Genomic DNA, 24,998 nt, shown 5'->3' on the forward strand with positions numbered 1-24,998 from the left:
TGTAAGGGGGTGATTTCTGGAATACCTCTTTCAGTCAGCATGAAGGATTTGGTGGAGAACTTGGGGGAACATAATAGTCTAATCAAAAGTGCTAAAAGAATGACTAGGGGAGCAGAGAAGAAAGAGACTGAGACCATCTTGATAGAATTTAAAACAAAGGTTATTCCAAGTGAGCTACACTGTGGATTCATGAAATACAGAGTTAGGGAGTTCATTGCAAAGCCAATGAGATGTTTTAATTGCCAGGAATTTGGGCATGTGGCTATGGTGTGTAACGGTAAGAAAAGATGTGCTAGATGTGGAGGGGAACATGAGTATGGGAAGTGTGGAGAAGGAGTGAAACCCAAGTGCTGTAACTGTGGAGGAAATTACAGTGTGGCTTATTGGGGATGTGAAGTGTTGAGAAGGGAGGTGGAAGCTCAACACAACAAAGACAAAAGAGCTGGTGGTGGATCTGAGGAGAACGAGGACACCAGTGACCCCAGTTTCCATCCTGAGGCATAACGTGGACATCGTAGAACACTACAAGTATCTGGGTGTGTTCATTGACAATAAACTGGACTGGACTAAGAACACTGAAGTCCTTTACAAGAAGGGACAGAGCCGCCTCTATTTTCTGAGGAGGCTCCGCTCCTTTAACATCTGCAGGACTATGCTGAGGATGTTTTATGAGTCTGTGGTGGCCAGTGCTATTCTGTTTGCTGTGATGTGCTGGGGCAGCAGATTGAGAGTAGCCAATGCCAACAGACTCAACAAGCTGATCAGAAAGGCCAGTGACGTTGTGGGGGTGGAGCTGGACCCTTTGACAGCAGTGTCAGACAGGAGGATGCTGTCGAAGGTGTGGGCGATACTTCAGCATGGCTCTCACCCTCTCCACAACGCTCTGGTCGAACAGAGGAGCACCTTCAGCCAGAGACTGATTACTCCTAAATGCACCACTGAGCGCCACAGGAAGTCATTCTTACCTGTGGCCATTAAACTGTACAACTCCTCCCTCTGATGATCGGACTCATTTGGCTATTTATAAAACAAAACACACAATATAATTACTCATTCTTATTTCATTTATAACGCTACAACCATTTCATTGTATATTGTATATATTTCAGATTGTCTACTATTTTATTATTTATTTTATTTTATTGTCTACCTTAATATTTTATTTTATTTCATTTTAATGTCTATTTTAATATTTTATTTTATTTTATTTTAATGTCTACTTTAATATTTTTATTTTATTTATTTCATTGTCTATTTTAGTATCTTATTTATATCTTTATCTTTATCTCTTGTTTCCATTCATGCTGTATTTCTATTTCTACTTTGCATGGAGCATTGGAACAAAAACAATTCCCCCCCGGGGATTAATAAAGTATTCTGAATCTGAATCTCAATCGGAAGAGCAACAGATAAGAGTGAAGGAAAAAGTCTCTTATGCAGAAGCAGTTAAGAGGGCTGGACCAGGGAAACAGAGCAGAGCATATGGGCAAAATGAAGGGAAAATTACAGTGAATACAGAGCAGGAGGATAGAAGGAAGAAGTGGGAAGAAAAGAAGAGAATGGTGACATTTATAGCAGGAGTGATAAATGTCACAGCGGAGGTCAAGTCCAAAACTGACAGGATTCAAATAATTGTGAAAGCAGCTGTGCATCATCTTGAAATGAAGGGTTTGAAATGGGAGCAAGTGAGAGACAGTCTCAGTGAAAAAGCAAGTAGTGAGGCATCATGTGTGAGTTAATACTAATCATCATTTTAATACTCCAGTGGAATGTAAGGAGTCTGATAGCTAATGGACAGGACTTTAAGCAATTTATAGGCAGTAGGAGGGAGAAACCAGATATATTATGTATTCAGGAGTCATGGCTGAAACCCAATTTAGATTTCGTCATGCATGAATATGTGGCAGTTAGGAGGGATAGGAAAAATGGGGTAGGAGGAGGCTGTGTAACATTTATAAAACAAAGTATTCCTTATAGAGTGTTGGGTATTGGAAAAGAACTGGAGTATATAGTGGTGGAAGTATGGGCAGGAAGAAAGGAAGTAGTGGTGGTAAATTATTATAATCCCTGTAAGAAACTACAACTAAACTGTTACCGTCTGGGAGGCAGACACCATCTCCACATTTAAGACTAGACTTAAGACTTTCCTCTTTGATAAAGCTTATAGTTAGGGCTGGCTCAGGCTTGCCCTGTACCAGCCCCTAGTTAGGCTGACTTAGGCCTAGTCTGCCGGAGGACCCCCCTATAATACACCGGGCATCTTCTCTCCTTCTTTCTCTCTCTCTCTCTCTCTCTCTCGTATCCTATTACTGCATCTTGCTAACTCGGCCATTCTAGATGTCACTAACTCGGCTTCTTCTCCGGAGCCTTTGTGCTCCACTGTCTCTCAGATTAACTCACATCGCAGCAGTGCCTGGATAGCGTGACGTGTGTGGTTGTGCTGCTGCCGTGTTCCTGCCAGATGCCTCTTGCTGCTGCTGCCATCATTAGTCATTAGTCATACTTCTACTGTTATTATACACATATGACTATTGTCACACATGTATACTGCCAGATATTAATACATACTTTCAACATATTGTACCACAGTAGCCAGAGCTATAACTATAATATTATTACTTTCAATAATGTTGTTGTAAGCTACTGTCATTACCTGCATCTCTCTCTCTCTCTCTCTCTCTCTCTCTCTCTCTCTCTCTCTCTTTCTCTGTCTCATTGTGTCATGTGGATTACTGTTAATTTGTTATGCTGATCTGTTCTGTACGACATCTATTGCACGTCTGTCCGTCCTGGAAGAGGGATCCCTCCTCAGTTGCTCTTCCTGAGGTTTCTACCGTTTTTTTCCCCATTAAAGGGGTTTTTTTGGGGAGTTTTTCCTTATCCACTGCGAGGGTCATAAGGACAGAGGGATGTCGTATGCTGTAAAGCCCTGTGAGGCAAATTGTGATTTGTGATATTGGGCTTTATAAATAAAATTGATTGATTGATTGAACTAAATAAGCTAGAAGAAATAGAAGGACAAAATAGAGCAAGCATTGTGTGGTGTGCGGACTTCATTGCACATAACACATTATGGGGGAGTGAAAAATCTGATGTTAATGGCCCGGTGATGGAGGAAATGTTAGATGAGAGGAGTCTTAAATGATGGTAGCAAAACAAGAATAGATGTAAACACAGGAAAGGAATCGAGTCTGGACCTTACAATGGTATCAAATAATATTGCTCCCAGGTGTGATTGGAAAGAGTATAATGAGGGAACCATTGGTAGTGATCATTATCCGGTTTTATGTAAGATAAACATTAATGCAGAAATGAATGAAGGGGCCAGGGGCGAAAAATGGGTGTTTGGGAAAGCTGAGTGGGAGAAGTTTAAAGAAGTAAGTGATCAGTATCTGAGCCAGATTAATGCTGATTATGAACATAGAAACTTTGGATAAGGAAATAGGTAGTAGTATTAGAGTAGCTGCAATGAGATCTATTCCTAAGAGTAAAGGTGAAGTAAAGAAGAGGGCTGTTCCATGGTGGGATGAGAAATGTAAAGAAGCTGTTAAAAATAGAAACAAGGCATTTAAGATATTGAAAAGAACTCATAACTTTCAACATGTGATAGAATATAAAAAAGCTCAGGCTGTGGTAAGAAGGACAATAAGACAGGCAAAAAGAATGTACTGGAGGAAGTTTTGTGACTCCATTGGGAACACAACCCCAGTGGGAGAGGTGTGGGGGATGATAAGAAAGATGAGAGGAGATAGAAGGGACTGGAGTTATCCTGTGTTAACAGATGACAATGAAATAGCAGTAACGAATAAAGAAAAAGCTGAGATGTTGGCCAACACGTTTGTGAAGGTACATAGTTCAAGCAATTTGTCTGAAGAGGGAAAAAGGGGTAGGGAGAAAACAAAGTTTGAAAACATGGAGGCCTTAAGGAGAAAGGAAACAGATGATACCGGAGATGAGCAGAGTGTACCGTTTAATATGGGAGAGTTAAAAAGGGCACTGGATAAAGCTCGACTGCGTCAGGGAAGGACGAGATATGTTACGTGATGATAAAGCACTTAAGTGAAGAATGTTTGGAAAAGTTGTTATTGTTGTATAACAAGGTGTGGGAGGAAGGTAAAATGCCAGAGAGTTGGAAGGAGGCAGTCATTGTTCCCATAAGGAAACCAGAGAAAGATGCTAGTAAACCAACAAGTTACAGACCAATAACATTAACATCTTATATCTGCAAACTTATGGAGAGAATGTTAAATGAAAGACTGATGTATTTTTTAGAGAAACGTGGTTTAATTGCAGGATGTCAAAGTGGATTTAGGAAAGGGAGGAGTACTTTGGATCCAATTGTGAGTTTAGAGGATAAAATAAGGAAAGAACAAATCAATAAAGAAATAGTAGCAGCAGTGTTCTTTGATGTTGAAAAAGCATATATGTATATGATATGCTTTCTAAAAAGAACTGGACTGATATGGAAGATATGAGACACTGGATAATATCATAGACTGTATAAAATAATATAGGAATCAAATAACTCCAGAAGATGGCGGTAATGCAATGCTAAGGATGCAAGCAGCAGCAGCAGAAGAAGGAGTGACCGACTCGTCGTTGATTCTTGCCTATGATTCTTGCACGGTGGAAGAAGACGAAGAAGACCAGAGCTAGGAACACCGTCTGCATCAGTAACGCCGGAGAAAATCGGTGGTTTTTGGCATAATGTGGACTGTGACTGGAGCAGAATGGCAAGTAGTAGTGGTGGTGGGTCTGATGAGTAGGATATGGAGATATGGAAAACAGTTCAGCGTCAGAGGAAGACAGGTGGAAAGGAGAGCAGTAGTATGAAAATGTCATCTAGTAAACGCTCTCTTACTGATGATGAGGAAAGAAATGATATGCGGAAAAAACACATGACAGAGGAGTTTAAAGTAATTATGAAATTCAAGACAGGACAAGAGATATCATCGGTGAGTCCGATCACGCTGACGAATTGTTTGAGGAAAGCACTTGGAGATATTGAAGTAGCGAAAGTCTTAAGAGACGGCAGCCTGTTTTTGAAATGCAAGAATGCTGGACAAAGGGATAAGGCGCTCAAGCTACAAAGGATATGTGAAAAAGAAGTTGCTGAGAGGCATGACAGCATGTCAGTGATGCTAGAATTTAAAGATCAATTTCTACCGGATAAGGTCATGATAGGATATATGAGTTTTAATGTAAGAGCATATGTTCAGCCTTCTATCAGGTGTTACAAGTGCCAAAGATATGGCCACGTCGCCACAGTGTGTAGGGGAAAACAGAGGTGTGGGAGATGTGGAGGGGAGCATCTGTATGGGAAATGTGGAAACAACAACTCAGTTAAATGTTGTAACTGTGGAGGAAATCATACAGCGGCTTATGGAGGGTGTACAGTGAGGAAACAGGCTGTTGAAATTCAACAAGTCAGGGCAGAGCAGAGAGTGACATATGCAGAAGCAATAAAGATTGTGAGCAAAGAAAAAAGGGTGGAAGAGATGGAGGAAGCAAAGCAGTCAAGTGTGTTAAACCAGCAGACGGGACTGTCAACAGAAAAACTAGTACTTTTTCTTGCATATGTCATAAACTGCTCAGATCAAGCAAAAACTAAAACAGAAAAAATCAAAATAATTGTGAAGGCAGCAGCAAAATTTCTGAATATGAAGGAGTTATCCTGGGAAAAAATACAAGCAGACCTTAGTCAGGGAGAAGGGACATCAGCAAGCAGCAGCCCCTACATATCATAGTGTACATACTCCAATGGAATGCTAGGAGTCTCATTGCAAATGGACAAGAGTTTAAGAAATATATTGGCGAGTTAAAGGAAAAACCAGATCTTATTTGTGTACAAGAGACATGGCTCAAGCCAAATTTGGATTTTGTTATAAGTGGATACTCTAGCATTCGAAAGGACGGAACAAATGGAAATGGTGGAGGGTGTGCAATATTTATCAGTCAAGGTATGAAATATAGACAAATAATAACATCACAAGAATTAGAGATAGTAGTTATAGAGGTCTGGACAAAAGACGGACGCATAAAATTAATTAATTTCTATAATCCATGCAAAAAATTAAAAAAAGAAGAAATGGAAGGTATTCTTGATGATTGGAGAGGGAAAATAGTATGGTGTGGAGACTTTAATGCACATAGCACAGTGTGGGGGGACCAGGATGACTCAAATGGGGAAGTAATAGAGGAAATACTAGATGACAAAGGACTGGTATGTTTAAATACTGGTGCAGGCACAAGGGTGAATTTGGCAAGGGGCACAGAGTCATCAATAGATCTCACATTGGTTTCACAAACTTTGGCAGGGAAAAGTAATTCAATTCAATTTTATTTATAAAGCCCAATATCACAAATCACAATTTGCCTCACAGGGCTTTACAGCGTACGACATCCCTCTGTCCTTATGACCCTTGCAGCGGATAAGGAAAAACTCCCCCAAAAAACCCCTTTAACGGGGAAAAAAAAAAGGTAGAAACCTCAGGAAGAGCAACTGAGGAGGGATCCCTCTTCCAGGACGGACAGACGTGCAATAGATGTCATACAGAACAGATCAGCATAACAAATTAACAGTAATCCACATGACACAATGAGACAGAGAGAGAGAGAGAGAGAGAGAGAGATGCAGGTAATGACAGTAGCTTACAACAACATTATTGAAAGTAATAATATTATAGTTATAGTGTGTATAATAGTCATATGTGTATAATAACATATGTGTATAATAACAGTAGAAGTATGACTAATGATGGCAGCAGCAGCAGGAGGCATCTGGCAGGACCACGACAGCAGCAGTAATTGGGAAGTATTAAGGAGGAGCACAGTGGGTAGTGACCACTATCCAATATATATAAGTATAGGAATGGAAAGTGTCATTGATCAGAGCAAGAGAGAGGGGAGATGGAAAATTGAGGGAGCAAACTGGGATAAGTTCAGAATATTGAGTGAGGGTAAATTGAGAATGATAAATGTAAATACGTCGGTTAATGAACTGAACAATGAAATTTGCAAAAATATAATTGAGGCAGCAAAGGAGTCTATTCCAAGAAGCAGTGGGAATAAAAAGAAAAGATTAGTACCATAGTGGACAAATGAATGTACTGAGGCAATAAAAGCTCGAAACAAGTCCTTTAAGGTATTGAAAAAAGCTCTTAGTTTTCAGAATTTAATAAAATATGAGAAACAACAGGCAACAGTGAGGAGAGTAATAAAAAGCACAAAAAGAGAGTATTGGAGAAAGTACTGTGAGTCACTTGGTAGGAGTACACCGTTGGAAAGAGTGTGGGGTATGATCAAAAGAATGTCAGGTAATAGGAAAGAATATGGATATCCAGTAATGAAAAATGACAGGAACTTTATAATAGAGGACAAGGAAAAAGTCGAACTATTAGCACAAACCTTTGCTAAGGTACACAGTACAGAAAATTTGAGTAACAAAGAGAAAGAAGGCAGGAAAAAAACAGTAATAGAAAATATTGAAAGGATACAGGGTGAAGAAGAATACGGAAATGTAATTAATATGGAGTTTTCAGTGACAGAACTGAATAATGCTTTAAAAAAAATTGGAAAAACAACTCCAGGAAAAGATGAAATAAGCTATTGTATGTTAGATAATCTTAGTGATCAAAGTAAAGAGGTGTTATTGAAATTGTACAATAAGATATGGGAAGAGGGAAACTTACCTATTCAATGGAAAGAATCTATAATTGTTCCTATTTGTAAGCCAGGTAAGGACTCGAGTTTGCCAGAGAGCTACAGGCCAATAGCTCTAACATCTCATATAGGCAAAACTATGGAAAAAATGATTAATGAGAGGTTGAATTATTATTTAGAAACAAGGGGAGAATTAAAATGCTATCAAAGTGGATTCAGAAAAGGATGGAGCACGGTAGATCCTGCATTATGCTTAGAACATGAGATAAGGAGAGCCCATGTAAAAAAGCGTACGATATGATGTGGAAGGAGGGGGTGCTTATTAAATTATATCATATGGGAATAAGAGGGAAAATATTTAGATGGATCAAGAATTTTCTAACTAACAGGAAGATATCAGTAAGGGTGGGTAAAAACCTGAGTGAAAACTACACAGTTGAGAATGGAACCCCTCAAGGTAGTATTATTAGTCCGATTTTGTTTTCAATCATGATAAATGACATATTTAGTAATGTATGCAGTTCTATTGGTGTTTCGTTATTTGCAGATGATGGGGCTATGTGGAAAAGGGGGCGAAATATTGCATTTATTGTTGGGAAATTGCAGGAGGCTATTGGAAAGGTAGAAGCTTGGGTGTTGAAGTGGGGCTTTAGATTTTCAGTTAACAAAACAAAAGTGGTTGTCTTCACCAAAAAGAGAATACAAAATCAAATCAATCTTAAGTTATATGAGCAAGATTTAGAAATAGTGGATTGTTTTAAGTATTTAGGGATGTGGTTTGACAAAAGGATTACTTGGAAAACACATATTGAAAAAGTAGTAGGAAAGTGTAAAAAGATATTGAATATTATTAGGTGTTTGAAAGGAAGACATTGGGGCGCACATAGAGCATCATTGAAAACGGTATATATTGGTTTAATCAGGTCAGTATTAGATTATGGTTGTATAGTATATGAATCTGCATCAAAAACAATGTTAAAAAAACTGGATAGCATACAGTATCAAGCACTAAGAGTGTGTTGTGGTGCAAAGAAAACCACTCCAGTGTCAGCCTTGCAAGTAGAGATGGGTGAAATGCCTCTAGAAATCAGAAGAGAGCAGATATCATTGATATATTGGGCACATTTAAGGGGACATGGAGAAAACCATCCAGCTCAGAATATTTTAAAGCCGTGTCAAGAGAAAGAAAGAAGAAAGGTACAAAGTTTTGGATGGACAATTGAAAACCGGGTTAAAGAAAGTAGGATAGCTGATAAAAATATGAGTAAAACAGTTCCACTTTCTATTGTCCCACCTTGGACACTGGAAGAGGCAATTATCGATTTGAGATTACTAAAGAAAGAAAAAGGGAAAAGTGTGAGTGTGAGTGAAGTGAACAAATATATAAATAAGAAATACAGTCAGTTTATTAAAGTATATACAGATGCATCCAAATCAGGACAAAACAGAGTGGGAATAGCATTTGTAGTTCCAGATTTAAATATTGTATTGAATAAAAGAGTCAATGATGATTTAGCAATATACACAGGAGAGCTACTGGCCATTCATATGGCATTGAACTGGGTACATGAAGTCAGACCAGGTAAAGTGCTGATAGCATCAGATTCCAGTAGTGCATTGGTCAGTATAAAACAGATTCAGTCAGATATAAGACAAGATATAATATTCAAGATAGCACATATATTACAGGGAATAAAGAGAGCAGGAGTAGAGATCAAGTTCATTTGGGTTCCAGCACATATAGGATTTGAGGGGAATGAACTGGCCGATAAGTATGCCAAGAGTGCAACAAGAAAAGAACAAATATCAATGGTTGTAACATACAGTAAAGCCGAGATTAAAAGTATAGTAAAATCAGAGATGAAGAAGAAATGGCAGAAGCAATGGGACAGAGAGAGCAGAGGTCGACATTTCTACAATATACAAAGGAATGTTGGAGAAATGAGAGAATGTCAAAGGAGCAGCAAAGAAGAAGACATCATATCACGCATGAGATTTGGTCATACGGGGTTAAATAGCACATTATTCATAATACAGAAACATGAAACAGGAAATTGTGAACATTGTGAGTCAGGAGAAACAGTAGAACATATCCTCTTCCAGTGTCCAAAGTACCAAACACAGAGAAACACACTTAAAGCAGCATTTCAGAGAAATAAGATACCGTTTAATGTAGCAGATATATTGAGAAGAAACTCAGGGGATGTTGTATTTGGAGAGATTTTTTAGGTTTTTGGAAGCAACAGGGCTTGTTAAAAAATTTAATACATAGTATAGTCTGTTCCACACTCCAGTCCAGAAGGTGGCGGTAATGCACCTGAAAAGTTGTTTGCCAACCGCCATAAAAAGAAAGAAGAAGAAGAAGAAGCGGAAGAAGGGAATTTAACAGAAGAAGAAGTAGTGATGGTTTGGTGTTTGGCCTTGTGAGCTGAAGTCACATTTCGTGTCATTTCATTTCTCAGGTATAAGTTATTCTCTGAGCAGCTCTGCTAATGATGAGCTGCTCTATAGCCACAGCTAGTTTCTGGGCTCTTTGTAATGTAACGTTTTCTGAACACATTAATCTGGGCACGTGTTTTGTATTTTTACATTTAGCTTCTAAATTAGCATCTTAGCATTGCTCCCAGCTAACGCTAACACCTTATTTTGTCGTTCAAACATTTTCTGCATTAGCAAATGACAGCAGAAGAACAATGACCCGCCACGGAAAGAACTGCACGGCCGGAGCTGTCTACACATACCACGAGAAGAAGAAAGATACAGGTGAGAAGCATGTCGAGCTACAAAACTGTCTTCCAACTCAGTCCCATTAAAGTAATGGCTGCACTTAATCGATAAAATAGAAAATAATAATACAAAATAACAAACAGTAACAGCATTGTAAAATAGCTAAAAGTTAAAGTACATGAAAATAAATATGCTAAGGAGTACATAGTTAAAAGCATTTACACCTAATTAAAACAAAAAGGCTTGTAAACAGCTGTAATGCTGGCAGAATGTCCAAGTTTAAGGTCTTTTGCAGATTACTAGGGGTACACAATATTGGATTTTTTTGCTGATATCCAATATGACCATACGTAACAACGTATTTGGCCGATAACTGATAACAACATATTCACTTTTCTCCATACCTAATTTTAGTGATCATCAAGTCTGTTCTGCAGTGGAATTAACATCGTATTATGTAGGGCTGCCCCCTTATAGTCGACCAAACGTTAGTCGACCAGAAAGGTCATCAGTCAGCAAGATTCATTGACTACAACATGATGTATCATCTGAAACATGGAAGTAACTACATGCCCATTAGCCACTAAGCACAATCATTACTGCTTTGCTGACAGTGCAATTAACAGGTGTCTCGCATAGTGTGTGATGTGCACTTGTAGATATCGGCTTATATTAATTAATGTTCATTAGTATGGTTTTGTATTTGTCTTTGATTTGTAATGTAGCACAGTGTTCTCAGACCTTGAAGTCAAATCATTGTGTTGCTCCGCCCCAAATATAATATAAATGAATAATTAGATTAACATGCAGGCAAACTGTGGAAATTCTTAGTTGGGGGTAGCCCTAATATTATGCATGCATCCCCTTATTGTGTTGGCCCACCAGCAGATGGAGATATGAAATACAGTACTTTTCAATGTATGTAATAATCATTCATTGTGCAATATAGGAAAAAGCATGCTGGCCGATTCTGGTAATTTAAAACCATTATCGAATGATACCGATGATGTACCAATATTATCGTTAGGGCTGGGCAATATGGACAAAAATTCATATCTTAGTTTTTCGGACTGAATAGTGATACATGATATATATCTCTGTATTTTCTACGAAATGGGCTACACGTTCAGTTGCAAGTTGATCCACGGCTAATGTCTTTTGTTATTTTTGCTGCTTGCATTTTTCCTTCAGACAGCAGGGCAGGTGTAAGAAGCTTACCTGTTGGAGGTGAACTGCAGCTCTAAGTCTAACATTTCACTGTGACTGTTTCTGATTTTACTCTTCCTCTGGCGATATTATTAGACTTGCCTTTATTGAAGAAAAGTTGCTAACAAAGTTCTGGTAATTCAGTAATAAACACATTTCATTTTCTCTAGATTTTTCACAATGAAAGTCACCTGTTATTTTGTAATGTAAAAACTTTTACTGTGAAACACCAAAAAAGCTGAACACACAGAGACTTTTAGAAACAGCTCTCTTTCTGGTCTCCTGCAGACAGAGGTTAAGTCTGTGTCGCAACCCACAGGCTTGTTTTGGGGGTCGTCAGGGGTTGCGTGCGGCAGACAAGACATCACCGTTACCCTCTTAATGGGTGGGCGGTCTGCCTTTTGGACCTGCACTGAAGAAGATCCATCTCTGGTGCAGCTCGGCCCACAGTATTGTACGTGTGCTACTGCACACGTTTAATTAATCTCACAGACTGATTTAGCGTAGCACATGCAACATATAGGCCGATATCGCACTGTAGACTAATTGACAGACAGATTAAACGGTGTAGCAGCCCTGTGTCTCCCTTAGTGTTGCTGGAGAACTAATGAGTGAATGAGTGGGACGGAGCTGAGTGGAGAATGTGAGAGAGGAAAGATGCACATTGGTATGCATCAAAGTTCTGCACCGGGTTGGGTACCCATGGGTACAGGCACGGGTGAAAACAAACAACAAGTGGGCGGGCCGTGGTTAAGAACAAAAATATATTTATATATTTTTTTAAATAAAACAAATGAAAAATATGAACAGTACTGGTGTGGTATTGTGACACCTAAAAAATATCAAAGGAGGCCAGCACCCACAAATGTCCTTTTAAAGATCATTTAATCTAGGCAGCAGAGCAAAAAGCAACGGACGCGTTTCAGCCGTAAGCCTTCATCAGCATTGTGACCACAGGTGGCAATGACACATATATACACAACAGGTGTGTCAAATTTCATCCAATCAATCAGCTGAGGTTACAAATCGTTGAACAGCTAAATGTTCAGTCTCAATGTCAGAGTCCCAAGTAAATAAATAATGTCATGAAAAGACCTCTAAACATATCAATATTAGAATGTATGTACCAAACGACAGGCGGAAATAACGCATAAATACATATATCAGGTGTGACAAATAATCAGATAAGATTACTAATCCCATAAATAGTTTACCGCTCAGTTTCAGTATCAAAGTCGAACATCTAGGTACATCAACAATATAGAAAAACATATCAATTTTAGAATGAATATACGTACCAAACAACGTCGGACAATTCAATCAACAGCAAATCGGAAGAAAATACACGTAATAGAAATGTTAACATCCACAAGAAATATACACAATATTCAAAAGAACAGGTCCTATCGATCATCCATATCTACCCATCTTAGAGCCAAAACAGCCACAAAAAGCAGCTGAAAAGAGAACAGTTACCTGCAGATCAAAAAACATCCCAAAAGTAGCTCTTCATTAAGACCCTTAGTCTGTTCCGTCTGCAGAGTATGGATCCAGAAGGCCTCTCTCTGCAAAAGAGACCTATCCCTGTCCCCACCTCTTTTTAGAGGCCTAATCTCCTGTATTCCTTGGAATCTAAGAGAGCATACATCATGGCCAACAGCATTAAAATGTCTGGCTACTGAAGATTTTACGTCTCTTGTCCTAATGCTGCTTATGTGCTCCGATATACAGGTTTTCAGTTCTCTTTTAGTCTTGCTAACATAACACAATCCACACAGGCATTTCAAAAGATAAACCACATATTTAGTTTTGCACGTAATCCTACTTTTAATACAAAACTCTTAACCTGAATGTGGATGTGAAAAGCAATCACCCTTGATCATTGCATTACATTGGATACAGCTTAAACAGGGAAAATTGCCACATGGTACATTGGACACAAAATGCTGAGGGCGCGTGTAACAGTCAGCTCTAACGAGCGAATCTCTTAAATTTCTAGCCCTTTTCTGGGCAACAACAGAAATGTCATTGAAAACATGGCCAACTTGAGGGTTGCTGGACAAAATACGCCAGTGTTCCTTAACACATTCTTTAATGGCATCAGAACCAGGTGAAAATATAGTAGAAACAGGTGAAAATGTAGTAGAGCAAACTAGCTTCAAGCTACTAGAGGAAGAGAGGTCAGAGGTCAAAAGGCTCTTTCTATCTAATGCTCTAACTCTCTGTAAACAGTCATTTAAAACAACATTGTGACACCTTAAACCACTACACTGCATGCCAAATTGTTATGCAAGTGATCGTTTCTTGAAAATCTGGAAGGCTGCTGTTCAAAAAAAAAAAGATGTTTTAGTATGATGTATGTAATGCCTTGTTCTTTAACGTAACCTTTTTTGTTTGAATCTACAAAGCTTTCCAATATCCTTTATCACAGACCATATGTATATAAATGTGCCACATCATTATGCAAGTCCTATTCAACTTTGACCACGGGCAAGAAAAGTGACCTGACCAAAGAGGAAAAGAGTCAAATTGTCAAGAGTCTGAGCAAGGGGGAGTCTACAAATGATATAGCCAAGAAATTGCAGCATGACCACAGAACCATAAAAAGATATGTCCAAAATAGTCAGGATGGGAGAAAACCAGAGTATATAAAGCTTGTTGAACATTATCAAGCCAAGAACTGTCAAGAATCAAACGAGAGGTTGCTACCCTTAAGGGCCTGACACACCAACCCGACGGTCGGTCGTCAACTAAAGTCGGGCCGTTGGTGAGCATCTGTTGCCCTAGTTTTTGCGGTGTGTTCCGCACCGTCGGCACTTTGCCGTTGGCGGATTTTCGGCCGATTGAGCATGTTGAATTTGGCGGCAGAGCTTGTCGGTGAGAGAGATCACTCTGATTGGCTGTTCAGGTTTTATTCCCTCGCCCCTATAGCAAGTGAATCTGGCTGTAGTGAAACCGGGGCTAATCGGTGCTTCCTCCTCAGGCTCCACTTCACTCAGCTGCCGGACAGATCCTCTGCTTCTTCCCACTTTAACCTGAATAACAAAATGGAGCTAGCTGATGATCATCATGACAATGCACTGTCACATGCCTCACGTTATTCCCAAGACTGGTTGGCATCTCAGGGCTTTAGAGATGATCGCCTCATGAACTGGCCTGCCAGCTCACCTGATCTTAAAGGACAACTTCGGTATTTTTCAACCTGGGCTCTATTTCCCCATGTGTATGTGTGCGTGTGATTCATGGGTACCACTTGTTCTAAAATTGGTTCAGTATTGAGCCGTGAAACGAGCTATAACGGTAATGGGGGCAAATGCATCCCGTATAAAAGTGCTTTTTTTTTGCCACTGACCGGTTCAGATCGCCAGTGTTATCTCTGTAAATAGCATATTACCGTTTTAGCTCGTTTCACGGCTCAATACTGAACCAATTTTAGAACGAGTGGTACCCATGAATCATACGCACACATACACATGGGGAAATAGAGCCCAGGTTGAAAAATACCGAAGTTGTCCTTTAACCCAATTGAGAACGTGTGGTCAATAATAAAGTAGATGATTTACAGTGATGGCAAGCAATACAGCTCAGAAGACCAGCTTTGGAAAACCATACAAGGTACAGCACACAGTGTCAGCAGAGAAGTCTTCCGAACCCTAACTAAATCAGCTGACCAGCGACTTCTAGTCTGAGTGGGCGGAAGTTCGCTGCAGAGATCAGCCTCTCATTGGGCGGAACGAGCCACCTACTGAAGTCCCGCCCTACCACCTCCGGTTGTGTAGCAGTTTTCGATCATTTTCAACACGTCCTTTATTAACTTTTGCGGTGTTTGATCTTGTGGGGATGTAGCCATTTTTCTGCCATGGTTCGCGTCCTGTAGGCAATATTTTTGTGGCCGTGTTACACCAAAAACCTATTTCCCTCCAGCAATATTTTTGCAAGCGCACCGTTGCTGTGGCACCGCAATCAGATTGTGATTGGTTTAAAGAAGTACAAGCAGCCGGGGCGTTTTTTTCTCCAATCTCAAAGTGAGAGTCGGCCCAGCCAGACCTTTCTTTTCTTGAGAAAGGTCTGGTGAGCGAGACTAAGCAACTTCTGACCCTCTTTGAAAGGAAAGGAGGTTATATTGGACATTAGAGAAACACATTATAGACATTAAAAGTTTTATTTTGTATACAGTTGTAAAGAAAACTTTTGTTTTTGTTTAAGTTTGAATATAGTTGTAGAAAATATTATTATTCTCAATCAATAAAACATTTAAAAAAGGTGCCTAGTTTTTATTTTTATATGTTATATAAAAGTTATATGCTCTTATCACCAACTTTATAATAATGATAATTTGGCACACTCATTTCTGCAGATTCTGCATTTATTTAAAAATACAGCCTACAGTACTTTAAAAAGCATAGTATTAACCACAAATTTTAAGAAATACATTCACTATCTGACTTTTTTTTTTTTTAACTTATTTTCACAATAATGTGATACATAAACAGAACAAACAGCAGGTGCCAGTCATTATATTGTACAATGTAATAGGCCATACCTTCATGGTTTGTAGGAAAGGGTACATTGGTAATATTATTCATACAGTGGATTGACACAGAAATAACAAAGTCACCAATGGTGACATACAAAAAATGCATAAGAAATAGGGGAGTTTGATCATCTCATTCCTCCTATCTACACATAAGAAAAATAGGCCTACTTATACAGATATTTACTATCTGACTTCTTAACGAATTTGAAAATGACTGTTAACATGATAATAATAATTTGGCTTTTATCTTGAAATTTAGTTACACAAGTCCAACCTTTTGACCGCGTCGTTACATTTATCACCAATGCAGGGCTTAAAGTACTCCGGCGTGGCGCCGGATTTCCGGCTTCACGGACATTTCTAGTAGTTTATTTATTCATTCATTCAATTATTTATTTATTTATTTATTTATTTATTTGTGGCAACAACTTGGCGTAAGTTAGCATTTAACGAATCATCTGATGATTTTCAGCTGGCCAATAAGAGCTGATTGGGGAGGGTCTAAAAATCACACACACACACACGGACAGGGTTTCAACACACTACTTTCAAGTACATGTTGTTTAGGTGTCCGTTACAGCCTGATATCCAAATGAGTGTGGGTGAACGTGCAACAGAAATGGACAATTGAACTACGTTTGAATGATTAGCTTGTGTTAGCGTGACCGCCAGCTATCGGACACTGAGAGAAAACAGCATGCCATGCAGTGTTTCCCCCATAGATATCTATAAAAATGTTTCCCCTATATGCAACTAGCAGTGGTGCACTGCTGAAATATGACCGCTGCTGCTGATTTTTTTTTTTCCCGTCTTAGCACTTTAACCATTATTATTTGGCGCTACCGACACTTCATATCCAGGTCAATTCACACACTTGTGAATAAAGTAACGCATATAAGAGGAGAGGAGAGGGCTCCCTCTTACCTCTTCATAAATTTAAGTCTTATTATTTTGAGCGACGTACACTTCATATAATAACATAACAATATGCTATTTATCATGTTATGCCATCGTGTCATTTCTGTCTCTACGTGCTTATGCGTTAACAATTCTCCTCTGCTCTCTGTATCGCACACTGTGGAGTTCCGCCACACACAGGTGAGCAAGCTAGAGCCCAGCGCAGTTTGTTACCTGACATAGTTATTGTTATGGACAGTGTGTAAATAACCATCAACAGACTGCTGTTACGCACAGACAAACATCCCGCTCGCACAGCAGCGCAGCACGGCACTGTTGGAGCGGAGCCAGTTTTGCGCTCAGGCATTGTCACGTAAATAACAACTAGGGATGTCCTGGTCCAATATTCGGATCGGTATTGGCCGCCGATACTAGCAAAAAACGGGCATCGGCATCGGATCGGACTGCATGGAAAAATGCCGATCCAAGAACTCCGATCCAGTTTTTCACGGAATCCAGCCCAGCGCTCCGCGAGTAAAGCAGTCCATTCCAGTGATCCGCTCCAGCTCTTACTATCAATCCACCAGGCCAGCATGCAGACGGCAGACGCACACACGGAGAATAGGAAGAGTAGCGGTCAACTTAGTTAACTGACTATTTGTTTTCTGCTCTGGTTTTTTGAGAGTGATATTTTTATTTAGTTTACACTCTTACTGTTTAAGTAAAGAGCACTGATGGCATTGTTTTGGGCACAATTAGTGAAATTGGAGCCATGGATGGACTACAAAAACACTACTAAAATAACTGAAAAGGAAAGGCTGCATTGTTTGTTAAATGCCAACAATGTCTTGTGGTGTTAATCTTTTTTTTATTTATTAGGGGAGCAAAGCACAAGTGTGTGGAGTCTTGCTGCTATTTTAATTCCATTGTTAGACATTTTAAAGATTTCTTGTGTTGATCTATTTTCTATTTATTAAGGGGCCAAAGCAGCCAAAGCAAACCAGCTATATTTTTTATTTAATGTTAATGTTCAAGTTTAAAGTTTGTTTATTTAACCCTGTTAACAATAAACAGGTCAGTTTCTCATACCAACTGTCGTGGATCATTCTAACTAACCCGATTAAGTACTTGTTCTTGTTAGAGTAATATTGCTTGACCAAACCTTTTCAAACATGACTGACAACAAAATAAGTGAATATGTGTAATGCGCGCTTGGATCGGATCGGTATCGGTATCAGCCAAAACTCAAGGCTGTAATATCGGTATCGGATTGCAAGTGAAAAAGCTGGATCGGGACATCCGTAATAACAACTTCCAGCACTTAAATAGGTCATAGCACAAAACAGCAGCTTGCCAAGTGACTTTTTACTTTTATTATGTTCAATAAAATTGTATTTTCCTAAATCTTGAGACACCTCATATGTAAGCTAGACAGACATTTCACCTGCTCATTTCTGTGCACAAATGTACTCTATCCTACTTACTCATAAAGAGCCCTTCTGGTGCCAGTAGATACATAGAAACATCCCAGCAGGCTGTGCTTTGCAAGCATACAAAAAAGTTTCACGCATGTGAAATTTTTTTTTTCATGCGTGTGCTTCACCTCTGCTGCTACAACTCCATCCTAGGGGAAACACTGCCATGTGCGTTTTGTGCAACAGGTAGATGCACCCCCCACACATACACTGTTCATAGTGTACAGCAAAATGGATGACATTAAGGCAAAAGAAGCCAGTGGAGAATACGTGCTTGTGGATAACACATCATCAAGGGCTAAGTCGGACGTTTGGGAGAAGTTTGGTGTCATAAGAGAGGATGAGAACAATATATTCAATGGCTCTGCTGCACGCAAAAAGTGCCTAAAAGTTCTTGCTTTTGATAGTCGCAAGATAGGCACATTGTCACTGAGGAAACATGTTGACTCCTGCAGGAGCACGGAGTTGCGACAATTGACAGATGCTTTGCCAGAAACACAACTTTCTGACCACCAAAACGAGAGGACAAGGAGGCCATAACACAGTCTGTGTGCCGGGACATTAGATCATTCGAGACTGTGTGGCGATGGATTTAGTGAACTGGTGCAGGGCTTAATCGACATTGGGGCACGAGCAGTTTGTGTGGACGTTAAGCAGCTCCTGCCAGATCCCACAACTGTCTCCCGCAGGCGCACAAAATATGCGGAGGATCTCAGACAAAACATAATTCAGGAGCTAAGAATGCAGCTGACAGACAGCAATGGCGCAGTGACGCTGTTTACCTTTGTGTGATGTTGCACCATGTCAACAACAAGTGGGAGCTGATGGAGCGAGTGCTTTGCACATCTGACTCGGACAGCAAGTTGAGTTAAACGGCAGATAACATCAGACCAGCAGTCATACAAGCACTTCGTGAATACAGTCTCGATGAGTTCTTCTCCAAACTAGTGTATGGCAGGGCTAAATTGCGCAGCACACATCTTGAACACATTGTTGCATACCATACTTGAATAACCTGCTGAAGGTCAGTGTTTCCCATACATTGACGAGACTATGGTGGCCTGCCATAGTCTAATTTGCCCCACCGTAGTCTCCAAAAATTGGTAAATGAACGTCACTCTGTAGCGCACCGGCTGGAGCACCTACTGAGAATTCTTTGGCTCAGAAATGACATGCCGTCATGTAAATAAGATAAATAACATAAGGCTATTTAGTTTTTCCCCCGTTAAAGGTTTTTTTGGGGGGAGTTTTTTCTTATCCACTGCAAGGGTCCAAAGGACAGAGGGATGTTGTATGCTGTAAAGCCCTGTGAGGCAAATTGTGATTTGTGATACTGGGCTTTATAAATAAAATTGATTTGATTGAGTTTGTTTAATAAAAGGACAAGGTATAGACCTGTTCAAATAATATAACTGTAGTTTCTAAAGAGCTAAGACGAAAGAAAAAAATCAGCAGTGGTGGTCATATTTCTGCTAGTTGCATATAGGGGAAACACTGGCCCTCCAGAGGCAGATCAGTACGTTAGTCATTTTTCTTTTGATTACTGAAATGTTTAACCACTAATCCTTAGCTGTATTTTAAGTGTAACCCTTCACCATAACATACCACTAGTGTTATCAGTAAAAATAGAACATTTTTCAGACATAAAAAGCACAAAGATGTTGAAATCTAGGCATATTCTGCCATCATAACTTGGCTCTCCTGGCGGAGCATGTCCCCGGATCCCGCTACAGGGTTCAGATTCCCCCATAGTCTCCAAAAATCCTGTGGGAAACACTGACACCGGATTTCCACTGGATGCGTGTCCGTTGCGGAACGGCAGTGCTGGTTATCCGCTGCGTGCTCCGGCGTCCGTCAATACCCACCGGCTGCGTTTGCTGTGCGGAGCGGTGCAGCTCCGCCGGAAGACATCTCGGTGCACTGCCATGATTAATAGCTCCTTGTCCATGGTGTCAACGGGGTGAAATGACGTCTGAAAACCTCTGACCTGTTGACTTCAGGCCTGCCTCTGCCCATTATGTAGTTTTCAAGGTGTAGTGCAGGGAAATATAATCCGCTGTGAATACTATGTATTTTCTTTTGAAAATTAACCGGATGTTTTATTTTGTTTCTGTGCACGACTTCCTGCCCCGCACGATCTGCTCTGTGCTAAATTGCTGCGTTGTGCTCCGGCGTCCGGCAAAAATAGAAGTCCTGCGTATCTGTTGTGGAGGGCTCCGGAGTGCCGGAGCTGAGACGGAGCTGGAACGCAGCACAGCCGCAGCCAGTGGAAACACACACATTGACTAGAATTGAATCCTATTGGCTCCGCTGCCGTGCCGTAGCGGAGACGCAACCAACACGCATCTGGTGGAAATAGGCCGTGAAGAATATAATTTTTGCGACGAGGTTTCTACTCTCATTGACTCTGCTATGTTTGTGACTTACTTAAAGCAGTCCAAGGCTAGAGAATCATCTGGAAAAAAAAAACCAAAACCCAAAAAAACACTGAAAGCATCCGTGGAGACAAGGTAGAACTGGCTTCAGACTATACTGGACTCCATTAGCAGCCAGTACAGGGACATTTGTGCTCTTTTGGAGGAACGAGGAGAAGAACACTGCTCGAGTTGCATGAGGCCAGAGACTTTGATTGACGTTGCATTTTTGGCACGATTCAAGGAGGCAACCAAAGCCCTAGAGGCATCCAAAACCCCGACCATTCACCTGACAGCTGTGTGCTTAGACAGCCCCGGAGGTCACCTGCAGCTGTCCTCCACCAACGAATTGAGATAGTCATCACTGAAAGAAAAATGCCTCAAAGTTCTGAATGACAAATTTGAGCTGCATCTCCTGCACAAACTCGCAATGTTCCTGCATCTCAAACTTTAAAGCCCCAAGCTGCTTGCAGACCAGGGTGAAGTGATGAGCAATGACAGTGAAGGACGACGTGCAGGCTACACGAATAAATACATGATAGAATGAACAATAGAATATAATAAATACACAATAAATAGGCAATAACATGTTATATACACAACAAATGATATAATACAATAAATGGAATAATTAATAATATAGGTTATACATCAGCCTGTGACATTGTCAATATCAAAAATAGGCCATTGAAGTGCCAAATGCGTCATTTCAGCAACTACTAAATTTAATTTCTTTTTTGTTTGCCTTTCTTCTTAAAATAGCATTGATCTTTTGAGTTAATTTTATATTATATTCAAGAACTCTAGGAGAAACGTGAAAGCCCCCTGCCATCTGCCCCAAACGCGCCGGGTGCACCAGAGAAGAAACAGCCTACACTGAGTTCATGATGCCCAAGGAGGTTTTATGGTGGTGGAAGGAGCATGCTAAAATGTTTCCTAACCTGGCAGTGATTGAGTGGAATGTTTTTGGAGCGCAGAGACTTTTCCTTTGCTGGATTTGTTATTCAAGAATGGAGAACCCAACCAGATGAGAGGGTGTATCATCTCTATGCAACAACTCTCTCTAGTTCTATTCTAATTTCCAGCTTTTCAAACTTATTTTGTGGCTGAATATAATTTGTAGCTTCTTGAAGTATGAATAAGGGTAGTGATTGTTGCATTTATAGTAGTGACGAAACGGTGAAAAACAGAGAGAAAACCGGCATCAGATGGACTGTATTCATGATCACTATGCCACAATAATATAAATAACCCTGAACTCAACTGGGCTTAACAGGTCAGGTGGGGCCAACTAGTCTGTGGAAGCCAAAATCAGAAGTACCACCTTTCAGAGCTGCAACAAATACACTAACATTCCTTGCTGATATGCACACATTGTCAAATTTCACTGAGATGCAGTGACGGCTCACTGTTTTTGATGGATGTTTTTCTTTACCTTGCATTTAGTTATCTTAAACTCAGTGGAACCTGTTAATATCTTTTATTTTGTGGTGATGACAGGCTTGCTGTGTTTATGTAGGACAGATTGCTGTTTGGATTCACATGTTTCAGAGCAGAAACTGATCATTCTCAAATCTAGGTATATACAGAAGGTGAGCCAAACAGCGGTTTCATGTATTCCATGTGGCACGGTTTATCAAAATTCCAAGTTCTTTTCCTCTGAACAGGTTTCCTCACACAGTTCAGTCGTCTCTGTTTAAGACAGTGCTTCATCTCTTAGTTATGAGGCTTTCCAGCAGTCTAGTTCTGCAGTGAAAAGAATATACCCTTGGTCTAAATACTTGTATATTTTCCTTAAGCTTCCATGAGTAGACAGAAAAACTGTACAAATTAGAATTGAATGAGTATGAGTAATCTTTTTCAGTGGATAAATGTGTAAGTGTGTTGTGTGTGCCTCTTCTCTCAGCGGCATCTGGTTACGGGACACAGAGCATTCGACTGGGCAAAGATGCGATCAAAGACTTTGACTGCTGCTGCCTATCCCTGCAACCCTGTCAGGATCCTGTGGTGACGTATGTCTGTTTCTCCAACGTACACACATATACACACACATGCATACATTCAAACACACAAATTTGGGGTGCATTCCAAATCGCAAATCTTCTTACTTTTAGTACGCATTGCAGCTGCCCTTAAAAAGTACGCACTGTTGAATGTAGTACGCACACAATCAGCACATACTGGTTTGTAATATCATTATACCCTGAACTTTGACACTCTTGTTCATATATTTGTTATCTTGGAGATAACACAAAATGCATTTCACTAAGTTCGGCAGAATCCGAAATCAACCCAGAGGGCAATGCTGTTGTTACTTTGTAATGTTTGTAGTTAAAACTACAAACACTGTAGATTCTAACATATTCACCAAGTTAAAATGACATATGCATTTCTCTGTCATTGTGATTTTCATAGTTTTTGCCCTTTTGTTGTTTGAAATCTTTATGATTATTTTGTTACTTTAAACCGTTAAAATTCCTATGATAAATTTTTGATTGGTCATCAGTCACTTGAATGCACTGTCATCCGTCATTGCGGCTTCTAAGAGCTGTCATTCAGTGGTCAACGAGCTGTCAAGCTGTCATCTGTCTGCTGCTCAGTCGATGTGATGTATCTGCCGCTGTGCAGAGGACTATGGGTCAGAATTGCCAGAAAAGCCTGCTGGCTTATAGACTGCAAAATGCAACTGGATGCAGTAGAACATCCTGGTATGGAGTCTGGGTACTGGAATGCACATATATTGTATGACCCTAACGTGAGCACATATGTAAACATTTTTTGCATTGTTTCTGTTGCTGTTCTTAGACCAGATGGATTCTTGTATGAAAAACAAGCCATTCTTGAATACATTTTGCACCAGAAGACAGAAATTGCCAAAAAAATTAAGGTAAGTGCTGAACTTCTGTCTCAAACTATGTCTACTACACCGTCAAAAGACTTGTATGAACACTAGCTTTTTCAGGCTGTTTTTGTAAAAAAAAAAAAAACGCTGTCTTAACACCTGAAACAACAGAGAAATCTCTTCTTCTGCTTCTGCTGCTTCTTCTTCTGCTGCTGCTTCTTTTGCTTCTGCTGCTGCTGCTTCTGCTTATGCTTCGACATCCTTCTTTGCCCTCTCATCAGTTGGCAAATTACAAAACTGCATCATAGCCAGAAAAAGGCAGAAAGTGGGACCTACAGTACAGCCTGGCTGACCAAATCATGATTTTGGTCGAGGCATGTCTGACACAATTAACATAGAGGTGCACTACATGATTATAGGAAAGGTCAGAGACAACTAAAAGTTGTCTTATTAAAAATAATGAGAACAAAAACAGTATGGCTGAGCCCTAATAAAGTAGCCAGCTAAATGAGTGGTCAACTGTTGAGCTGGTAGCTAGTGCTTATGGAGAGCTCTGGGGCCAGATGTATAAACCCTGCAATGCATTTTTCCACTGATGGTGTTCCTATTTTTGGAGGCTGCAGAGCATTCTGTAAAATATCAAACAAAGTCACATTTATAAACTTCATTTTAAATTATTTATAAAGTATCAATCTGGTTATTTACATTTGAGCCTTCATCCCCCTGGTAATGATCGTTCAAATTGTTCATGAATTGCAAAGCACTTTGTAAAGTCTGTTCCAGCCTGAGCACTGACTGAATCATCAATCAACATGTGATGAATTAGAGGTGCAGACGCTACAAATATCCAGAGCCACGCATAATGAGACATTAATCTTTTTATGCCTCTGTGCCAGTAACAGCCGTGGCCAGAGGCATTATGCTTTTGGGTTGTATGTCTGTCCCATTCTTGTGAATGTAATATCTCAAGAACACAGGGGAATTTCTTCAAATTTGGCACAAACGTCCACTTGGACTCAATTAGTCATTTGTTTTTTGTGCTCATAAGTCAAAGGTCTAGGTCACTGTGACCTTGTCTGTCTCATTCTTGTGAGCATGATATGTCAAGAACACTGAGGGAATTTCTTCAAACTTGGCACAAATATTCACTTCGACTGAAGAATAAACTGAATGGAATTTGATGGTTAAAGGTCAAGGTCTCTGTGACTTCACAAAACATGTTTTTGGCCGTATCTCAA

At 40.0% G+C, this 24,998-nt stretch overlaps 2 protein-coding genes across 4 annotated transcripts in view; both read left to right on the forward strand.

Moving 5' to 3' along the window:
• Positions 1-4,597: 4,597 nt before the first annotated feature.
• The window catches only part of LOC125878861 (nitric oxide synthase interacting protein), a 44,604-nt gene continuing 24,203 nt past the window's right edge, over positions 4,598-24,998 (forward strand). For 2 of the 3 annotated variants that reach the window (XM_049560322.1, XM_049560320.1), the window contains exons 1-4: positions 9,999-10,124; positions 10,336-10,425; positions 22,825-22,930; positions 23,724-23,805. In XM_049560322.1, the coding sequence (XP_049416279.1) occupies positions 10,356-10,425; positions 22,825-22,930; positions 23,724-23,805 (258 nt within the window). In that variant the 5' untranslated portion in view covers positions 9,999-10,124; positions 10,336-10,355. Of the gene's footprint in view, positions 4,734-9,998; positions 10,125-10,335; positions 10,426-22,824; positions 22,931-23,723; positions 23,806-24,998 lie in introns of those variants that run through there. The other variant, XM_049560321.1, reaches the window with a different exon arrangement.
• The window catches only part of LOC125878859 (uncharacterized), a 265,428-nt gene continuing 245,169 nt past the window's right edge, over positions 4,740-24,998 (forward strand). Inside the window, exon 1 of the mRNA XM_049560317.1 lies at positions 4,740-6,637. Within this exon, the coding sequence (XP_049416274.1) occupies positions 4,770-5,747 (978 nt within the window). The 5' untranslated portion in view covers positions 4,740-4,769 and the 3' untranslated portion in view covers positions 5,748-6,637. The remainder of the gene's footprint in view (positions 6,638-24,998) is intronic.

This window comes from Epinephelus fuscoguttatus, linkage group LG19 (assembly GCF_011397635.1).
Source record: "Epinephelus fuscoguttatus linkage group LG19, E.fuscoguttatus.final_Chr_v1".
Classification (NCBI taxonomy): Eukaryota; Metazoa; Chordata; class Actinopteri; order Perciformes; family Serranidae; genus Epinephelus; species Epinephelus fuscoguttatus.